The following is a 19,344-nucleotide window of genomic DNA, read 5'->3' as shown; positions in this document are numbered from 1 at the left end:
AACAGAAAACCAAACACCGCATGTTCTCACTCATATGTGGGAACTGAACAATGAGATCACTTGGACTCAGGAAGGGGAACATCACACACCGGGGCCTATCATGGGGAGGGGGGAGGGGGGAGGGGGGAGGGATTGCATTGGGAGTTATACCTGATGTAAATGACGAGTTGATGGGTGCAGCACACCAACATGGCACAAGTATACATATGTAACAAACCTGCACGTTATGCACATGTACCCTACAACTTAAAGTATAATAATAATAAATAAATTAAAAAAAAAAAAAAGGATGAGTTTGTGTCCTTTGTAGGGACATGGATGCTGCTGGAAACCATCATTCTTAACAAACTATCACAAGAACAGAAAACCAAACACGGCATGTTCTCACTCATAGGTGGGAACTGAGCAATGAGATCACTTGGACTCGGGAAGGGGAACATCACACACCGGGGCCTATCATGGGGGGGGGCGGGGGGAGGGATTGCATTGGGAGTTATACCTAATGTAAATGACGAGTTGAGGGGTGCTGACGAGTTGATGGGTGCAGCACACCAACATGGCACAAGTATACATATGTAACAAACCTGCACGTTATGCACATGTACCCTAGAACTTAAAGTATAATAATAATTTAAAAAAAGAAAAAAAAAAAAAGAAATAGTGAAGGTAGTAAAGGCAGCTTCTTAGTAAGGAAGAGAGGGTCATGGTTGCCTGAGTATGTGAATACTTAGAGCCTTTTTTAAAGCAGTAGTGGCTAATTCCAGCACTCACAACTACTTCCATCCTAGTACACCAACTCCTACGATGATTTGTTTGTCAGAGGTCATTTCTCCCTATTGGTAAATCTATCATACTGAAGGTGCCACAATGAAGAATCTCCCTGGACTTTCCTAGAGCTGGGGTTAGCAAAATGGCCAAGTAGACAACGCTTACTTTTAATGCCAATCATCACCACCAACAACCCAGAACAGTCCTCCCTTGATTCTTCTCAGGAATCTTTAGACCCAAAGAGCTTTGTGTCCAATGATCACTGCTAAGTGTGTGAAGGTGTCAGGTGCCCATCAGTTAAAAGTTCTCCAAAAGAACCAAAGACAATCAAAATTTAAAAAATAAACAAATAAATTCCAAAATGTACAACTTCTGGCAGAATGATTCAAGTAAACACATTTGTCAAGGCATTTACTCAGCCCATTTATAAGCATGGTCCCATCTGACTCCATTCTCCTCTAGCACACCTTGATCCCTCTCTTTCTCTTTGCTCCTTTCAGAAACCTCAACTACTGGTCAAGCTTAACAGCTAACATTTCTGCTTGTGACTTCTCACAGCCTATGCAGTTCTTACTTTGATGATGATGTCTCTGGATAAAGACCATCTTCCCAGTTGTAGGAAAGAAAACTGGGGATCAAAATGTTACCTAAAACCAGGCATGGGGACACAGGCCTATAGTTCCAGCTACGTGGGAGTTTGAGGTGAGAGGATCCCTTAAGCCCAGGAGTTCAAATCTAGCCTGGGAAACATAGCAAAACCTCCATCTCTACTAAAAAAATAAAATAAATGTTACGTCCTGTTGAGACTTCTGACTTCCAATATACCTAGCATAAGTATACACACGCACCCACATGCGCACACACACGCACATAGAAACATCACTTCATTTATCACAAAACTAGCTTGTTCCCACGCTAAATAAACATGAGAAAGTATCAGGAAAAAAAAGTTTTTTAGGTTTCAAATGCTTGGGAGAACCCTTTTGGGACAAAAAAAAATCACTTTAAGAGAATGTGACCAAATACTTTATTGCATAAGTGCTGTAATACTAGAGAGAGAGCCAAAGAACTGTACCTTTCACTAATTTAACATAACTTCAGATAGATAATTTAAACTGACATACAAAAGAGAGCTGACTGTACCTTTAACACTAGGCAGTCTCCAAGTTATGGGGACAAACTTCTGGGTACCATTTGGCCATAACACTAAATCTCTGCACAGCAGAATGGATTCATTACCTTTAACACAATAAAGCATCCACAGTGGCACTAATTTCATGACATAATCATATATTTCAATTTCCCACATATTGACTTTGGAATTTCTACCAAAAATAAGAAATTAAGTGATCAGACAGAATTTCAGTTTAATGCAATTTAACAAATATTTAACATGTTCCTCCTACATATAAGGCACTATATCTACCTCAAAGCTAATTAGGAGGAAATCTCGACCATATAGCATCAGCTCTCCTACCACTAAACAAAAGTTGCAACTTCTTGGACTCGAAACTTAAATGCTCTTTATTTTATTTATTTATTTATTTATTTATGCTGGGAGACAAAGCTATCAAAATATAAAATAATTCATAACAGGTTGCAGTAATTAAGTAATGGTCCATCCTTAGCCTATATAATTTATACCAAAGTTGGACCATAAACTCTTGCTTCACGGTAAAGAAGATAACTTCAGTCAAAGAATAAAATATACAGGCATACCTCACAGATATTGTAAATTCAGTTCTGGACCATCACAATTAAGCAAATATTACAAAAAAGCAAGTCACGCAAATATTTTTGTTTCCCGTGCATATAAAATGTATGTTTACACTATACAGTAGTCTATTAAACGTGTAATAGCATTGCATCTAAAAGTACAATGTATATAATCTTAATTTTAAAATACCTTATTGCTAAAAAGTGCTAATGGTCATTAGCCATAATCACAATGATTATGAGCCTTCAGCCAGTCATAATCTTTTTGCTGGTGGAGGGCGTTGCCTCCATTTTGAACACTGTTGACTGATCAGGGTGGTGGTTGCTGAAGGTTTGGGTGGCTGTGGTAATTTCTTAAAACAAGATAAAAGTGAAGTTTGCCACATTTATTGACTCTTACCTTCATGAAAAATTTATCTGTAGCTTACAATGCTGTTTGATAGCATTTTACTCACAACCGTACCTCTTTTAAAATAGGAGTCCACTCTCTTGAACCCTGCTGCTGCTTTATGAAATAGGTTAATGTAATATTCTAAATCCTTTGTTGTTATTTCAATGCTCATAACAACTTCACAAGGAGTAAAATCCATCTCAAGAAACCAATTTCTTTGTTCATCCATAAGGAGCGACTCCTCATCCATTCAATCTTTATCATGAAATGGAAGCAATTCAGTCACATCTTCAGGCTCCACTTCTAATTCTAGTTCTCTTGCTATTTCCACCCCATCTACAGTGACTTCCTCCACTGAAGTCCTGAACCTTTCAAAGTCATCCATGAGATTGGAATCAACTTCTTCCAAATTCCTGCTAATGTTGATATTTTGACCTCCTTCCATGAATCACGAATGTTTTTAATGGTTCCTAGAATGGTGAGTCCTTTCCAGGTTTCAATTTACATTGCCCAGGTCCATCAGATGAATCACTATCTATGGCAACTATAGCCTTATGAAATGTATTTCTTAAATAACACCTGAAAGTCAAAATTACTCCTTGATCCATAGGCTGCAGAATGGATCTTATGTAACAGGATGAAAACAATCTCCTCTACATTTCCATCAGAGCTTTTAGGTGACCAGGTGCATTGCCAACAAGCAGTAGTATTCTGAAAGGAAAGTTCTTTCCTGAGCAGAAGGTTTCAACAGTGGACTGAAAATATTCAGTATACCATGCTGTAAACATATGTGCCGTCATCTAGGTTTTGTTGTTCCATTCATAGTGTGTCCGGAATTAGTGGGTTCTTGATCTCACTGACTTCAAGAATGAAGCCGTGGACCCTCGCGGTGAGTGTTACAGTTCTTAAAGATGGTGTGTGCAGAGTTTGTTCCTTCAGACGTTCAGATGTGTCTGGAGCTTCTTCCTTCTGGTGGGTTCGTGGTCTCGCTGTCAGGAGTGAAGCTGCAGACCTTTGTGGCGAGTGTTATAGCTCTTAAAAGCAGCCTGTCTGGAGTTGTTCATTTTTCCTGGTGGGTTCATGGTCTCTGTTGGCTTCAGAAGTGAAGTTGCAGACCTTCAGGGTAAGTGTTACAGCTCATAAAGGCAGCAAGGACCCAAAAAGTGAGCAGCAGCAAGACTTCTTGCAAAGAGCAGTAAGACCACAGTTTCCACAGCATGGAAGAGGAGAAGACTGGCTTGCCGCTGCTAGCTCAGGCAGCCTGCTTTTATTCCCTTATCTGACCCCACCCACATCCTGCTGATTGGTCCATTTTACAGAGAGCTGATTGGTCCATTTTGACAGAGTGCTGATTGGTGCATTTACAATCCTTGAGCTAGACACAGAGTGCTAAATGGAAAAGTTCTCCAAGTCCCCACTAGGTTAGCTAGATACAGAGTGCTGATTGGTGTACATACGATCCTCCAGCTAGATATAAAAGTTCTCCAAGTCCCCATCCAGTTCAGGAGCCCAGCTGGCTTCACCCAGTGGATCCTGAACCGGGGCTGTAGGCGGAGCTGTCTGCCAGTCCCCAGCCACACTTGCACTCCTCAGCCCTTGGGCTGTCGATGGGACCGGGCACCACGGAGCAGCGGGCAGCACCCCTCCGGGAGGCTCAGGCCGCAGGGGAGCCCACCACAGTTGGGGAGCTCAGACATGGCAGGCTGCAGGTCCCTAGGCCTGCCCCACAGGGAGGCAGCTAAGGCCTGGCGAGAATTTGAGTGTAGCGCTGGCGGGCGGCACTGCTGGAGGACCCTGGAGGACCTGGCACTGCTGGGGTATGAGGCGCAACCTCCGCAGCTGCTGGCCCAGGTGCTAGGCCCCTCACTGCACTGGGCGGGTGGCACCAGCTGGCCGCTCTGTGTGTGGGGCCGCCAAGCCTGCACCCGCCCGCGCCAGAACTCACACTGGCCCGTGAGTGCAGCCCCGGTTCCCGCCCGTGCCTCTCCCTCCACACCTCACTGCAAGCAGCAGGAGGAGGCTCCGGCCTCAGCCAGCCCCTAGAGGGGCTCCCACCATGCGGTGGCTGCCTGAAGGGCTCCTCAAGAGCTGCCATAGTGGACGCCGAGGCCGGAGGCAGAGGAGTCGCTGAGTGTGAGGGCTGCTAGCACATTGTCATCTCTCAGTAGGGCATATAGTAGATTTAGCATAATTCATAAAGACCCTAGGATTTTTAGAATGGTAATTGAGCATTGGCTTCCACTTAAAGTTACCAGCTGCATTAACCCAGACAAGAGAGTTAGCCTGTCCTTTGAAGATTTGAAGCCAGGCATTGATTTTACTGCTCTAGCTATGAAAGTCCTCGATGACATCTTCTTCTAATTTGAGGCTTTTTAGTGTAGCCAGCTTCATCAATAATCTCTGCTAGATTTCCTGGAGAACTTGCTGTAGCTTCTTCACTTTGCAATTTTACGTTATAGAGACAGCTTCCTTCCTTAAACCTCATGAACCAACCTCTGCTAGCTTCCAACTTTTCTTCCACAGCTTCCTCACCTCTATCAGCCTTTATAGAATTGAAGAGTTAGGATCTTGCTCTGAATTAGACTTTGGCTTAAGGAAATGTTGTGGTTGGTTTGGTCTTCCATCCAGATCACTAAAACTTTCTCCATATCAGCAAGAAGGCTGTTTTTGCTTTCTTATCATTCATATGCTTCCTGGAGTAGCACTTTTAATTTCCTTCCAGCACTTTTCCCTTGCATTCACAACTTGGCTAACTGACAAAAAAGGCCTAGCTTTCAGCCTATCTCAGCTTTAGACATGCCTTCCTTACTAAGCTTAATCATTTCTAGCTTCTGATGTAAAGTGAGACACGTGAAACCTTTTCTTTCACTTGAACATTTAGAGGCCATTATAGGGTTATTAACTGAACTAATTTCAATATTGTTGTGTCTCACAGAGTAGGAGGCCCAAGGAGAGGGAAAGACACTGACAACAGCTGGTCAGTGGAGCAGTCAGAACACACACATTTATCAATAAAGTTCGCTGTATTATATGGGCATAGTTTGTGGCACTCCAAAACAATTATAACAGTAACATCAAAGATTACTGATCACAGATCACTATAATAGATATAATAACAATGAAAAAGTTAAGAATCTTGTGAGAATTACCAAAATGTGACACAGAGACACAAAATGAGCACACACTGCCAAAATGAGACATGAAATGCCACCAGTAGACTTTCTCAACACAGGGTTGCCACAAACCTAGTTGTTTAAAAAAATGCAATATCTGCAAAGTATAACAAGGCAAAGTGTGATTATGTGAGGTATCCTTGTACTACTAGGAGCCTCACTCCTCTCAAGGTAAAATGGAATGCAATGTTAAAGTAAAGTCATGGGTATTTTATGTGAAAGGAAGGCTATGAAACTGAGAAAAAATGTATATTCAAGTAATCCTTGAGTTTCCCAAAACTGTTTTAAAAATTGTTTCTTTTTGATTTGTCAGCTGAACTTAGTGTTTAAAATAACAATAAAAAGTCTGCTATTTTTTCCACACCAGCAAAGCTTTAAATCAATACTGTTTTAGAGGATGAGAATATAAAGCATAAAGATTAAAAGAAACCTCTGGAGCTAGATTATTTGGACCTACTTCTTGGCTCTGCATTTATTAGCTATGTAACCTAAGGCAAGTCACTTAACATCTCTCCATCTGTAAAAATCAAGATAATAATAATATGCATATCATATGATTATTGTGAGAATTAAATTATTTGATACACATTAATGCTCAAAACAATGCCAGACTCATCATACAAACGATATTAGTATTTGCTATTATTATAAAGAAAATTGCTGAGGAGGAAAACCAATTCAAGATGTTACTACGTGTTTTATATATTAGATTAAACATAAAAATAAAGATACTTACTATTAATAACATTTCTAAATATATAACATTTAATTTTGATATGAAATCAATAATTCCAAAATATTTCAAAGCTGGAGTTTACTAAATGCTATAAGATGACTTTGCATCTTTTATATATGCCTCTAGGGGGAGCATGAGGCTCCAATTCCCTCACCTCCATCCCCACCCCCACTTCCAAAAATTAGTCATCATCAATGATTAAGAAATTGTAAGTTCAAGGACATTAATGTGGTATGTTATATGGGGATGAAGCTTTCAAAGGAGAGAGAGGTCAGAGTGTACATAGCATCGTCTGCTCTCTCTCCTCCCCAACCCAACAATCAGGGCTGACCTGTAGGGGAGCAGGGCCATCACTCTTCTGACACCATTGCCCTTTTCCTGAACCAGGCCTTAACCTAGCCTGCACCAAGGGAGGCTTAGAGGGGAAACATATTCTCCCCCTGCTGACCATGTCCCTGACTCCTTATTGTCTGGCCCTAATTGGTGTGCCCCTAATTACACCCTACAGGGTGTGCCTACCCTCATTATCGGCTGTCAGATCTGGGGGGTGGGATGTGGGCTTTACATATACAGGCTATTTGGCTTGCTTTGGTTTGAAGTCATTTGGGCCTTAGGGAAAAGTGCCTACAACAAGGTCAGATCTAGCTTTCTAGAGTTCTACATTGTAATTTTGGTCCCAGCTAACACTAAAGTGTTCTTTTGTCTCTTTTTGCCTTATTTGTGCATCCATCTCCCTCTCATCAGAGAATGTCTCACAGAGAAGGTGTTCTGAATTTGAGTATCTCTGATTTCTGAACACTCAGTAGCATTACAATCCCACCATTTCTAACCGTGATATTGTACCGTGTAAATATTACAAGTTTGCCTGCTTGTACATATTGCCTGGGCTTAGTCTGTGTTTAGTACATAGCATCTTTTAAAAAGTTTTTGAAAGACAGGCATGCAGCCAACAAATATATTTTAAAATGCTCACCATTACTAATCATTAGAAAAATGTAAATCCAAATCACAATGAGATACCATCTCACACCAGAATGGCTATTATTAAGAAGTCAAAAAACAACCAATGTTGGTGAAGTTGTGGAGAAAATGGAACACTTTTACATTGCTGGTGGTAATGTAAATTAGTTCAGTCTGACTAACCAATCCCATTACTGGGTATATATCCAAACGAAAACACAGTGTTCTACCCAAAAAGACACATGCACTTGTATGTTCATCACAGCACTCCACAATAGCAAAAACAGGGAATCAACCTAGGTGCTCACCAGTGGTGGACTGGACAAAGAAAATGTGGGACGCATACACCATGGAATACTACACAGCCGTAAGAAGGAACAAAATCATGTGCTTTGCAGCAACATGGATGCAGTTGGAGGCCATTATCCTAAGTGAACTAATGCAGGAACAGAAAACCAAATACCACATGTTCTCACTTATAAGTGGTAGCTAAACACTGAATACACACGAACACAAAGAGAGGAACAATAGATACTGGGGACTACTTGAAGGGGAAGGTTGGGTTAGGGAACTTGGGTTGGAAAACTAACTATTGGGTACCATGCTCACTAGCTCACAGGATCATTTATACACCAAACCTCAGCAACATACAATTTACCCAAGTAACAAACTTACACATGTATACCCCCTGAACCTAAAATAAAGGTCAAGAGAAAAGAAGTAAAAATGTTAAAAATTAAAGGCTCTTGAAAAAGGTCAGCATAAGAATAAAGCAGATATTATCTTTCAAAGGTATTTTAAACTTTTGAATACAAAGATGTATGGTTAAGGAAAAACACATATAATATGCCTATAAAAACACATATGCCTATAATAGCTACACACTTTCATAAATTTACAAATACAAATTAAGAAACATGGAAACGAAACACACTAAAATAGTTTATGTTGTTTTGTCTTGATAGATTGTATTATTTTCACAATTAACTTGCCTTCTTTCTGAAGTGATAATGATAATATAAACAATGCTTCTTTTCTACTCACTGTGTACAATCCTACTTTTCTCAAAGTAATGCTAGATTGATTATTAATAAGATGAGTTTAAATGGCACTGTTGAAAATAAACTAGGTTATATCTCTCTCTTACATTCACAAAAGATGTTACAGATAAAACTACAAATAAAATCAAATTTTAAATCCAATGGACTATTCCAATACTTTGCCATACTATGATTTTGTTGCCATTAAAAGTTAGCTGAAATACACAATACATTTGCCAATATGTAAGACTGAATGCTGTTGTTACAGAAGTTGGCCACTTGACCCTAATAGTTATTGTCAGTTTAGTATAATCATTAATTACAATAAACTCTGTCTATTGTTTCCTATTACAGGAACTAGAATACAGAGATGAACTAGGATAGGGTGGTGAATAAGAGTCAACAAAACTACTAATAAACCTATTTTACATTATTAAAACACTTTTCAAAATATAAGATTTTGTAGAACTGAAAAGTTTCACTATAATAAAGTTTATTGATTTATTACCTTAGATTTCAATGTAAAGTCCAACACAATGATTCTCTCCCTCCTTCTTATAACCAATGGCTCATTAACTGTTGCTGAGATCCTGCCTCTTAGCTCTGTCTAGGCATCTAAAGTTGTATAGTTTTATTTTAATATTCAGTGTTAAGCACATCTCAGTTTGGACATTGCTCCTGAATGTGGAGTTATTTTTAATATTCACAGTTATTAAAGCTGAACAGAATTGAGTGAGGGCGCAGAGAAGACTGCCACAATTCCTTCATTGAGTTACTGCCTGGGCCACTGCCGGATTAGTTTGCTGTGGCATTGCCTAGAAGCAGTTAATGAATTGCTTGTTCAGTAGCACCAAGGTAAGGTCGGCTGTCTCCTGATATCTTTTCATAATGCCCTGCTGTGCCTGAGGTGTCATTTGGCAATAAATGTTCAATTGACATTTTACTGTACAAAATTTAATTAGCTGTTTTCTCCATTGTAAAAAGGGAAAGGTTGGGAAAACACTATTCAGTCTCAATCACAATGTGTGTTTAACCCCTCAATGGCTATGTAATTAACTAACATTTTTAGCCTTAATATATTTTCCAAAAGAGAAAACAAATTTTGTAAATTCTAATAATAGTAGCAAACACTAATCAACAGACACTTCAAAAACCTTTCATCAAAGTATGACAAGGCTGTTTACCTAAAGTTTATTCTTCATTTTCTTGAGGGGTGCTATAAGAAATCACATCAGAAAGGCCCTGCAATTAGAAGAAGCCACTCCTAAGGTGAAATGTGACCATGTTACTATGGCAATTTGAGAGAAAGTAACATTCTAACTGAAGTTGCTGGGATCATAGACCGTATCTACCTAAGAGGTTCATGCCATTCATTCAGCCAAATCACATCTCGGGAGGATAGCCGCAACTGAAAACACCAGGGCACACTCTCAGCAACACTTACGGTAAAGTAAAGGCTGGCCAGCTCCTCTGGTTATTTCTCCAAAATCCATCCATAAGTTGGTTATTTGGAACTTTTAACACATATTATAGAGAATAAAATCTCTAAATGCTGATAAATGCCTATATAATCCAAAGGGTGCCTAAAATTTTTAACTAATTTTTAATCACATTTAATTTCCCCTCATAACTGTCCCTATTTAAAAAAACAGACACACACACACACACACACACACTTTCAGAGCTCCAAATGAAGATCCCCCATTTTCTTACTCCCCTAGATTCATATATATTCCTATGACCCAGGTATTTTTTCCGCCTGCGTATCAGCCTAAAAGAGAATGCAATGCTTCACAAACTCCACTGACTGCAGGGACATGGGGGAAGTGGGCCTGGGGTAAAACAATAGGGTGTAAGCTCCATATATTGATGCCAAGCAGAACACCTGCCAGATTGCTCTGCCTTTTCAAGTACAGCACAGGCCTAACAAAATAGCCAAAGACAGAAAAGGTTGCAATCCCTTTCTAGAATCATCAAGCTCCAAATGTTCTGAACTGAAGGAAAGAGGGTTGAGAAAAGATAATTTACCCCACAAACCGTGGGACCTAAGATGCATACTCTTCTGTCACTGTCTTACGTGTTTAGGTTGTTTCTAACCTAGAAAGTTTTCGTGGATTGTGGACTTCTTGCATCTGAGAGCCAACCCAAGAGCACAAACTCTGAAATTAAGCAGACGTGACTTTCAGTCATCACTCCAGATTTTAACAGTAGCTCTCTGTGCCTCCCTTCCCTAGTTTAGAGAGTTTTCTGTGAGGTTTAAGTGATACAAATGTACTAAAGCTCCTAGTTTAGTATATGACTCATAGCAGTAGAAACTTAATGTGAACTGCATTCCTCTTGCCCCTCTGAGGAAAGCCATAATCTTGATAGGAGTCAACTAGTACCCAAGGGGCACTTTTGAGGCTGCAGTTCAAAAATTCACCATACCAGCCCATGATGACATGATAGAGCGAGACTTGCCGTGATATGAAATAATGAGACATGAACAACACCCAAGTAGCTGCTTCAGTGCAGGTCTCAGCACCTCATTCCCAACTCCCATCTTCATCCTCAACACCAATGTCCATGAGATCCAAGTGACAATTTCTATTCTTCCTTGCCTAGAGAATTTGTTCTTAAGTAGAACAAAAGGAACTCGAAAAAAGTAGAACCCGTCAATGTATTACACACAATGGAAGAAAAATCAACTGCTATTTTTAAAATACATATGTAGCTCAGTTCCCACCATCTAATATAGTAAATAAGCTATGCTGCTTCCTATTTTGAAAACATTACAGAGTTATATGGCTATAAGCTATAATCTAAAATGTTAAATATTTTAAATACTATAAGTTTGATATCAAGTACCAGATAAATTAATGGCCTTTTTTCTTAATTGGAAATATATTTAAATGCAGAATAGTAAACAACTGTTAGGGATTATCAATACTGCAGGTATCCAACTTGTCATTTCAAACCACAAGTCATCAAGAAGAAATTAAAATGGATTCTATTGCATTATTGTGGTATATAACAATGCACTTACCAAAAAACATGCAGCATTTATCAATGTCAATGCTATTGAAACAATCACACAGAAAAACATACGAAAAAGTAGACAGATTTTTTAAAACTTAGTTTAATTCTCACATTGAATGTTTTTAAAGCTAGGATTGGTTATATAGGGGGAAGAAACACAATGACAGTAGAAAGAATTTCTGAAGATGCATACAGATAAATGTTGTCATTGTTTTCCTCAGCTCAGAAGGAAATTGTTTTCTCAACTAAACACATGTTTTCACAAATTAGGGAGGGCAAATTTACTGAAAACATTCTTTTTATTAATATACAAGACAGTCTGTTTTCTGGCAGGATAGCACTATTCTGAAACAATACCTTAAATTGAGCTGAAAAGAATTTAATATTTGATGATTCACAACCTTTCAGTGGCTCAGCATTATGAATATCAATTATTACTGCACTACAGCTATTTGGAACAGCATTTAATATTTTAATTGATATAAAATGTACTAAAGCTTTTCTTTTTGTGTACATTTCAATTCCAAATTAAAAAAACTCTTGGCAAAACTGTGAAAAATGCGTTTTCTCTCAATATAGAACATGTGCTATGTATTTCTTATATGATCTAGACTTTTTTTGGAAACTCATTTTTACTCTCCTAAAGGGAAAAAACCACGGGGCAGCAGATTCAAGAACGTCAACAGAAAGGTTTCTTGATCTCAGAGAAGGAGTGGAACAGAGCCTACCACCTGCCTTTTTTTTCCACTTAGAAGGGTGTTAAGGCCTCTGGGAACAGACCCCAATGACTGCTGCCCACCAAAGACCTACCAGATTATCCTTGAAGATTAGTTTGTTCATCACAACGACCTTAGACTAGCCTCTAGGCTTCAAAAATGTTTAAAGCTATGAGGCTTGTAAAACTCTAGCCAAATTTTTTTGTATCAATCAGGAGCTGCTATAGTTCATCATAGACACATATAGATATATATGCTTACATATGCATGGAATATTTTGGAAGCATACATAAGAAAGTGTTAACATCTGTGAGGGTGGACTACGTAAGTGGGAATGTGGAGTGTCTGAGGGTCTTTCCTTCACACTCCTTTGCCACATTTGATTTTTTAAAATTATATGTATGTGTTACTTTTTCAGTACAAACCTAACATAATAATTCACTTTATTTTCTAATATATTTAAAGGCCATTTACCAAATGTTAATTGCATTCACTATTAAATGGGGGAAAATCAAGTTAATACTCTGTTGTCTCCCTTCTTTTTTGTCACAGAAAGAAACTTCAAAACAAAAGAGGCACCATTACTCAGCAACGACCCTTTGGAGAATATAAACCAGCATAGTACAATTCCAAAGTGGCAAACTCAGTTGCAAGCATTTGTATATTCCTTATATTCCATGACTTTTGTTTTTTACAACATTATAGAGCCTTTTGCTCTTTATTGTCATATATTTTAAAGTCTCTTGTGGTGCCTGTTTTACACACACAGGACACCACGTAGTATCAATATCGTAGAATCCAAAAATATATGTGTTTCCTAATTGTGATGTTTTTTAAGTTTCAAAACAGTATGCTTTCTGACCTGTGGTTTAAAAACAAAATAGTAATTTCCGTTTGTCCAAATTCACACCCAGAATAGAACACTCCTGTCACATAATCAAAAAGCCACAACATAACAGAAACTACTCCAAGTCATTTGTAATTACCACCCACTCTTCTTTCTATATTATAGAAACTTCTCCACTGATTTTAAACTTCCATGTGTCAGTGTTGGGAAAAAGACTATACTGGAGCCACATTCTGTGGTCAGTCTACCTAAGCTGGTGCTGGGAGTTTGGAACATGCATGATGGACTGGTTACGCCGCTTAACCCTGAACAGAGCTTTTGAATATATTAGTGAACCCAATAAATTCAATAGTAAGTCAAAGTCCATCTTTCATTGTCATTCATATATATACTTACATATATACATACATATATATCGTTTTATACTGACTGCTCCACCAAAATCAATTTTAATTTGACATGCATATGATTGATTGCATTTACACTGAGGCCCTTTTCCAGAGCCTGTGCGAGGGTTCTTACCCAAATAACCTTACCCCAAAGTCATGCTCCCAAAAGAGGAAATCTCAAATAGAAGAAACAAGCACCAAGTGGAAGGAAGATGGAAAGAGAAAGGGGAGGAAAAAGGTTTACAAATTCCTTGCCAAATGGATGGAGAGAAATTCTGCGAGGTGATTAGCGGGTCAGGAAGCGTTTTCCCTGGATGTGGTGGTAACCACAAGGACAAGGGATAATGCTTGGAGGATTGATTGCTTTCCGGTTGTGCTTTCTGCAGCGCAAAAACTCTGGGCTCTTGCATTGCTCTTTACTGTGGTGCAGGGTCCACTCAGAACTCTACCTGCCTACCGGGAAAGTTCACATGTCTTGGAATTTCGGGATCATTTAAGTCTAGAGGGGATTTTTTTTTTCACTTGAGAGTAAGCTGTGCATTTTCTTCATTGTACGGGAAAAGCTCACCCTTCGCTGGAAAGCAATGCACAACCATCCGGTGGGTCTGCATTTGTCCTGAATTCTCCCTTCCTCCCTCCATCAACGGTTTAGTGAAGCTTGCAGAGAAAATAAGGGAAAGCATCCATCAGAACGCAAAGACGCAAAGCGGAACTTTTCCTCTGCTGTCGGGGGGAGGGGGGGAAGTCACTTGTGCGTCTCACGGCTGACAGCTAAGTCTGGGAACCTCCAGATGAGGAAGGAAGGTTTGGCGTTGAAGGAGATGGGAGAAAACAATGCCGAGCCTGGATGCCTCCGGACACCGCACATCCTGCCTGGGTCCCCGACCCGCCCATCACCCACAGCCACGCTCCCGGTGCGGCGCGGCTTCGCTTACCTTGATGATGCTGCTGCGCCGAGGGGTCGCCCGTGCCGCCTCCAGGAGGCCCGCCTCGCTGTCCGCTGGGGTCCCCGCGGTGACCGGCAGTGCGACCCCGCTGCGACGGTCCCTCATCCGGCCCCCAGAGGCCGCCGCCACGCAGTCCCCGGCGGCATCCGGGCCCACTCGGGGGTCGTCTTCGCCCCCCGCCGCGTCAGGCGGCGCTGGATCCTCCCTGCCGGCCGCGCCCTCGGCCATGGCCTGGCGCGTTTCGGGCTCCCCGGGAGAAGGCGGGACGCCCGGCAGCGGAGTCCAGCCGCTAGGCACTGGTGCGCTCCTGCACAGGGAGGCGGCCCCGCCAGACTTTGTTTCACCGCCCAGCGGCGGCGGTGGCGGCGGCGGCGGCGGCGGCGGCAACTTTCTGGAGAGGGGACATCGCTCGGGCAGAGACGTCCTCGGGCTTTGGTCTTGGAGGCTAGCAGTCCGGCGGGGGGACGGTGGCGGGAGTAAGAAGGAGAGGCGAAAAAAGAGAGAGAGGTATCCGAAATGTGATGCAAACGCCGGCTCTGCGCCAGACAAAAGGCACCGGGCGCCCAGCCAGGCGGCCTCTGGAGTCCGGACGCCCGCGGCCCGATAGGGGCCAGAGCCGGGCGACTGCGGCCGGGCGCACCCGCCACCTGCCCGCTGACTGCGGCGCAGCGGTCCCAGGAAGTGCGGCGGCGGCGGCGGCGGCGGCGGCCTCCACTCAGCTCTGTTGTGACAGGGAGGGAGACTTGTTTTGACAGCCCGTGGGGATTGGCAGGCGTCTGGGCCTCTTAGGAGCCTCGCCTCGCCGAGGGGGCTCGGCCCGACCAATCCTCACTGCGGAGGGGTGTGCCTGAGCGCGAAGAATGGAATGTGTTCTGCAACGGGGAGCCGGCCCAGCGGGGCTGGTGTACTCGAGCCAGGGTGTGCGCGCGCGCGCGCGTGTGCGAACCCGGAGGCGCTCCGTGCATATTTTAGGAAGTTTAGATTTGCTAAACGAGCCTGAAATGCAACAAAATCCAGGTTGGGGGGAAGGAAGGGGGAGAAAGAAACCTTCTGCCAAACAAAGCAATTTGGAGGAAAGGAGGTATTGAGTATGAATGTCCCAGCGTTTGGGGTGACAGGGTGAAGCTTCGCGTGGTCAGAGGCTAATTGCAGGCTCTCAGGCCAATTCTTAGAAGTCAAGTCCTTGCAGAGATAAACTAAGGCTTACTGGGATCTCGGGGTTCCATAATTTGCCTCGGGTTCCAGGAAAGGATTCTAAGTTCATTCTGCAATGTGAGTAAATATAACAAGGAAGAGGAGTCAGATGAAAAGACATGAGGGTGAAAGGAACTGAACCAACTAAATCCCTCCGAAGACTGACTCTTAACAAAGCACAGCTACAATCCAAGTCAGATAAATGCAGGTGGGGAGTTTAGTCTCTATCCTAAAACATTCCTATTTGACAATGGTTCAGCTTCCTTTCTCTATATAATCCTATATGAAAACATATTTTACTCATTTCCAGTAAGCTAGCAACCAAGAAGGGAGAGATCTTTGAATGATACATTAAGTCACTGAAATTATCCACAGAATGCTCAGATACAAACCATGGCTCTAAGGCTCCCTGGCAAGACAAAAGACTTGGCATTTTAATTTTAAACTTCTTTGATATTAGAATCTGTATTAAACCTCACTTATTACATTGTATCTTAATTATTAATAATTTAATAATTTGAGGTTTTACTTGTTCCTTAGTCTGGCTAAGAGCATGAGAAATTATTCAGCATTTTAGACCAACAATTTGGTTTGAATCTCATAATTGTAGAGATGTATGGGGATTTAGGGATCAACTAGGACATCATTTTTGTTTTACAGTTGAGACAAAGGCCCAGGGAGCCTTGTCTACTAGTTAGTGCGGGAGCCGAAATTAGAATCCGCCACCCAACTCCTCTGATAATCTCTTCACTACTTTATCTGTCTCCTCTGGGCTACAACCAGCCAGAACTGGCAGGGGCACTTGGGAGGTTTCAGATTTGACATTTACCAACTACTAGGGAAGACTGAGAAGGCTTGACTTTACCTTTTCTTTAAACGTAAGTGCAGCCTAGTAATGAATGTACTGTAGAGAGTAGCAGTGACCTCCGGTTTTAGAACCAACACCACCCTCTAGTGAGATTCTGAGAACTGCATCTATAACAGCAAAGGCTTCTTTTTCCCCCGATCTTTAAAAGACAGGAGGGGTAACCCAACAAAAGTTTCCTTTTCAACGGGTATGCCTTTATAACACACAGACTACACGAGGAAAATAAAATGTACCCAGACTTAAAGCAACCATACGTGTCTTCCATCTCCTTTAGTTCAGAGAATTCCCTTCTACGCTATATAGGAAATATTTTTAATTACTATCCTCAGAAATATATCTTATTTTAGGCTATCACTTTTTTCTTTGATATTCAACTATTATTACATTTGACTTCTGTCATTTACAGTTGTCAGTGCTTCATTTTTCTTTGTTACTCTAATAAAAGTCCCATTCTTGGGTTGTCCTCTGAAAAATGTAAAATTGCCTCTATCTCACTCATCTTGTTATAGGATATTAATGTCATTTATAAGTTCCTCATCCTACAGACTTGTATACCATTATGATAATTATTTTTACAAATATTAAAATTAGCATCACTTTATTAGCAAACATTCAAGGTCAGTGATCTAAAAAAAAAAAAAAAAAGAAACAGAAGCCAGAAAGTACAGCACATAACTTGCAAAATGTTTTATCTTTCAGCTAGACAATATTATTATGTGAATAATAGTAACAAGCAGGAAATTCAAATGTTACTACGTCAGAAAGGACTCTCTAACTACAAATCTCATGTTGCCCCTACAACCCTCAATACGTACCATGTCACTCGTATTACTGTGTTTTGTCTTCTCACAGGATTTTAGCACTGTGAACAAACTGTCTTTTCCATGGAATTGTTTACTTACATATTCTGTTTTACTTTCCCCCTATCTGCCTCACTGCAATGTAGAATGCAATCTCCGTGTGCCTAAAGACCTTGCAATTTTATTCATTGCTGTATCTCTAGCTCCCAGGACTATGTCTGGAACAGAGTAAGTGCTCAATAAATATTTATGGACAGAAGACTTTTGCAGTCCTGTGACTAAATAAAATAATCAATCTGATAAAGAAAAATGGTTCTGTCACTGTCTGCATGGTAGAACTTCTCATCCTCAAGGATCCTAGAATTCCATTTTACAGCAGAAATCAGAACAGGTCCAGACCAAGCAGCTACAAATCTTAGAAGAAGGGCACTTATAAATTTGAATGACTTGAAATCTAGAATTAGACTAAAAGACAACCAATAAGAACTAAGCAAGTTCTAGCAGTGCTGAAAATACCTAGACCAGACTAAAAGACTAGATATGTCAATATAGTCCTTCCAGCCATGAAGTCCAGAACCATGGGCCTGAGAAAAACCCAGTGAAAATATTAAAACTTTCCATATACTACCAGGAAGTCATAGTGGGGGGAAAGAACTATCTCTTTGATAACTGCTTTCTATGTACCAGGTAATCCTCTCTGGAGTATTCTGATCTCCACTTCACAGATAAGAAAACTGAGGATCAAAAGGGTCAAGTAGCTTGCTTGAAGTTATAGCCAACTAGGAAGTGAAGGAACCAGCATTTGAGGCCAAGTTAGTGACTTCAAAGCCTACATTCTTCCTGCTACTCAAAGCTCTCATAAGATACAAGTCCAGTAGCTGTCCTGGAGAATGAAGAGCCACTCCTTCAGACCTGGGACCACTCATATTAACCATGACAACCTCTTCTCTCAACATCGGCATGACCTTTATGTCATCCACATGGACCACCAGTATGACTGATTCATTAGTGCGTGTGGAAACACATTTATCATCTCATTCACATATGTGTAAGAAAAATATTTTTATATTGAGACAGTTCTCATAATAAGTTAAAAGACGCATTGCACATAATCAAAGAAGAGGACATACAGCATTTTCAGTTAAGTTGCATGCATCTTTATATTCAGTCATAGCCCTCCCCAATATACATGGTGATCTTTTTGCTTTGCTAGCTCAAGAAAACAGACTTTGTAATTTGTAGAGTGAATATTATAGTAGAGTAAATACATACAAGTCAATAAAAGATAAGCAAAACTTGATATATGACCTCTTTGAAATTCACATTTTTTCTTGAAAGTTATTTCTTTGTCACTTATATTAGAAATTAAGAAATTTCAGTAACTAAAACATAAAAATCAACTAATCTTATTTCAAAGAACAAGTAAAGTGTGCTCCATTATAACAGTCCTACAAAAATGAGAAGTTACGAATTGCTTATAATAGGTCTAGATTCCCCAGTTTAATGAATCTTTAAAGTACTGAAAGCCAATAAATCTAAGAAATCTTTAATTACAGCCAATGTTCTTCAATGTCTGATTACTGCTGCTTCTTTTGGAGTTTTAGAAACCTCTACTGTCTGCAGGAGAGCAGAATGCCTGGGCCTCTATCCATTGGCACCATTCCCTCAGGAATTACCCCATGAAGACCCTGGGGCTAAGGCACTATCAGGAGCTCCAGGCCAATCCTCTGGTAGTAGTCTGTATTGTGCATGGCAAAGGTCTTTTAAAAATAGACAGTGTT

At 40.7% G+C, this 19,344-nt stretch overlaps 1 protein-coding gene across 1 annotated transcript in view; it reads right to left on the bottom strand.

Annotated features, from left to right (window-relative positions):
* PLCL1 (phospholipase C like 1 (inactive)) overlaps positions 1-15,236 on the bottom strand; it is a 353,159-nt gene extending 337,923 nt beyond the window's left edge. The window contains 1 exon segment of the mRNA NM_001260854.1: positions 14,690-15,236. Coding sequence (NP_001247783.1) covers positions 14,690-14,929 — 240 coding nt within the window. The 5' untranslated portion in view covers positions 14,930-15,236.
* Positions 15,237-19,344: the final 4,108 nt, after the last annotated feature.

The sequence above is a fragment of the Macaca mulatta genome, chromosome 12 (assembly GCF_049350105.2).
Source record: "Macaca mulatta isolate MMU2019108-1 chromosome 12, T2T-MMU8v2.0, whole genome shotgun sequence".
In the NCBI taxonomy this organism is placed as follows: domain Eukaryota; kingdom Metazoa; phylum Chordata; class Mammalia; order Primates; family Cercopithecidae; genus Macaca; species Macaca mulatta.
This window is presented reverse-complemented; position numbering and strand designations above follow the sequence as displayed.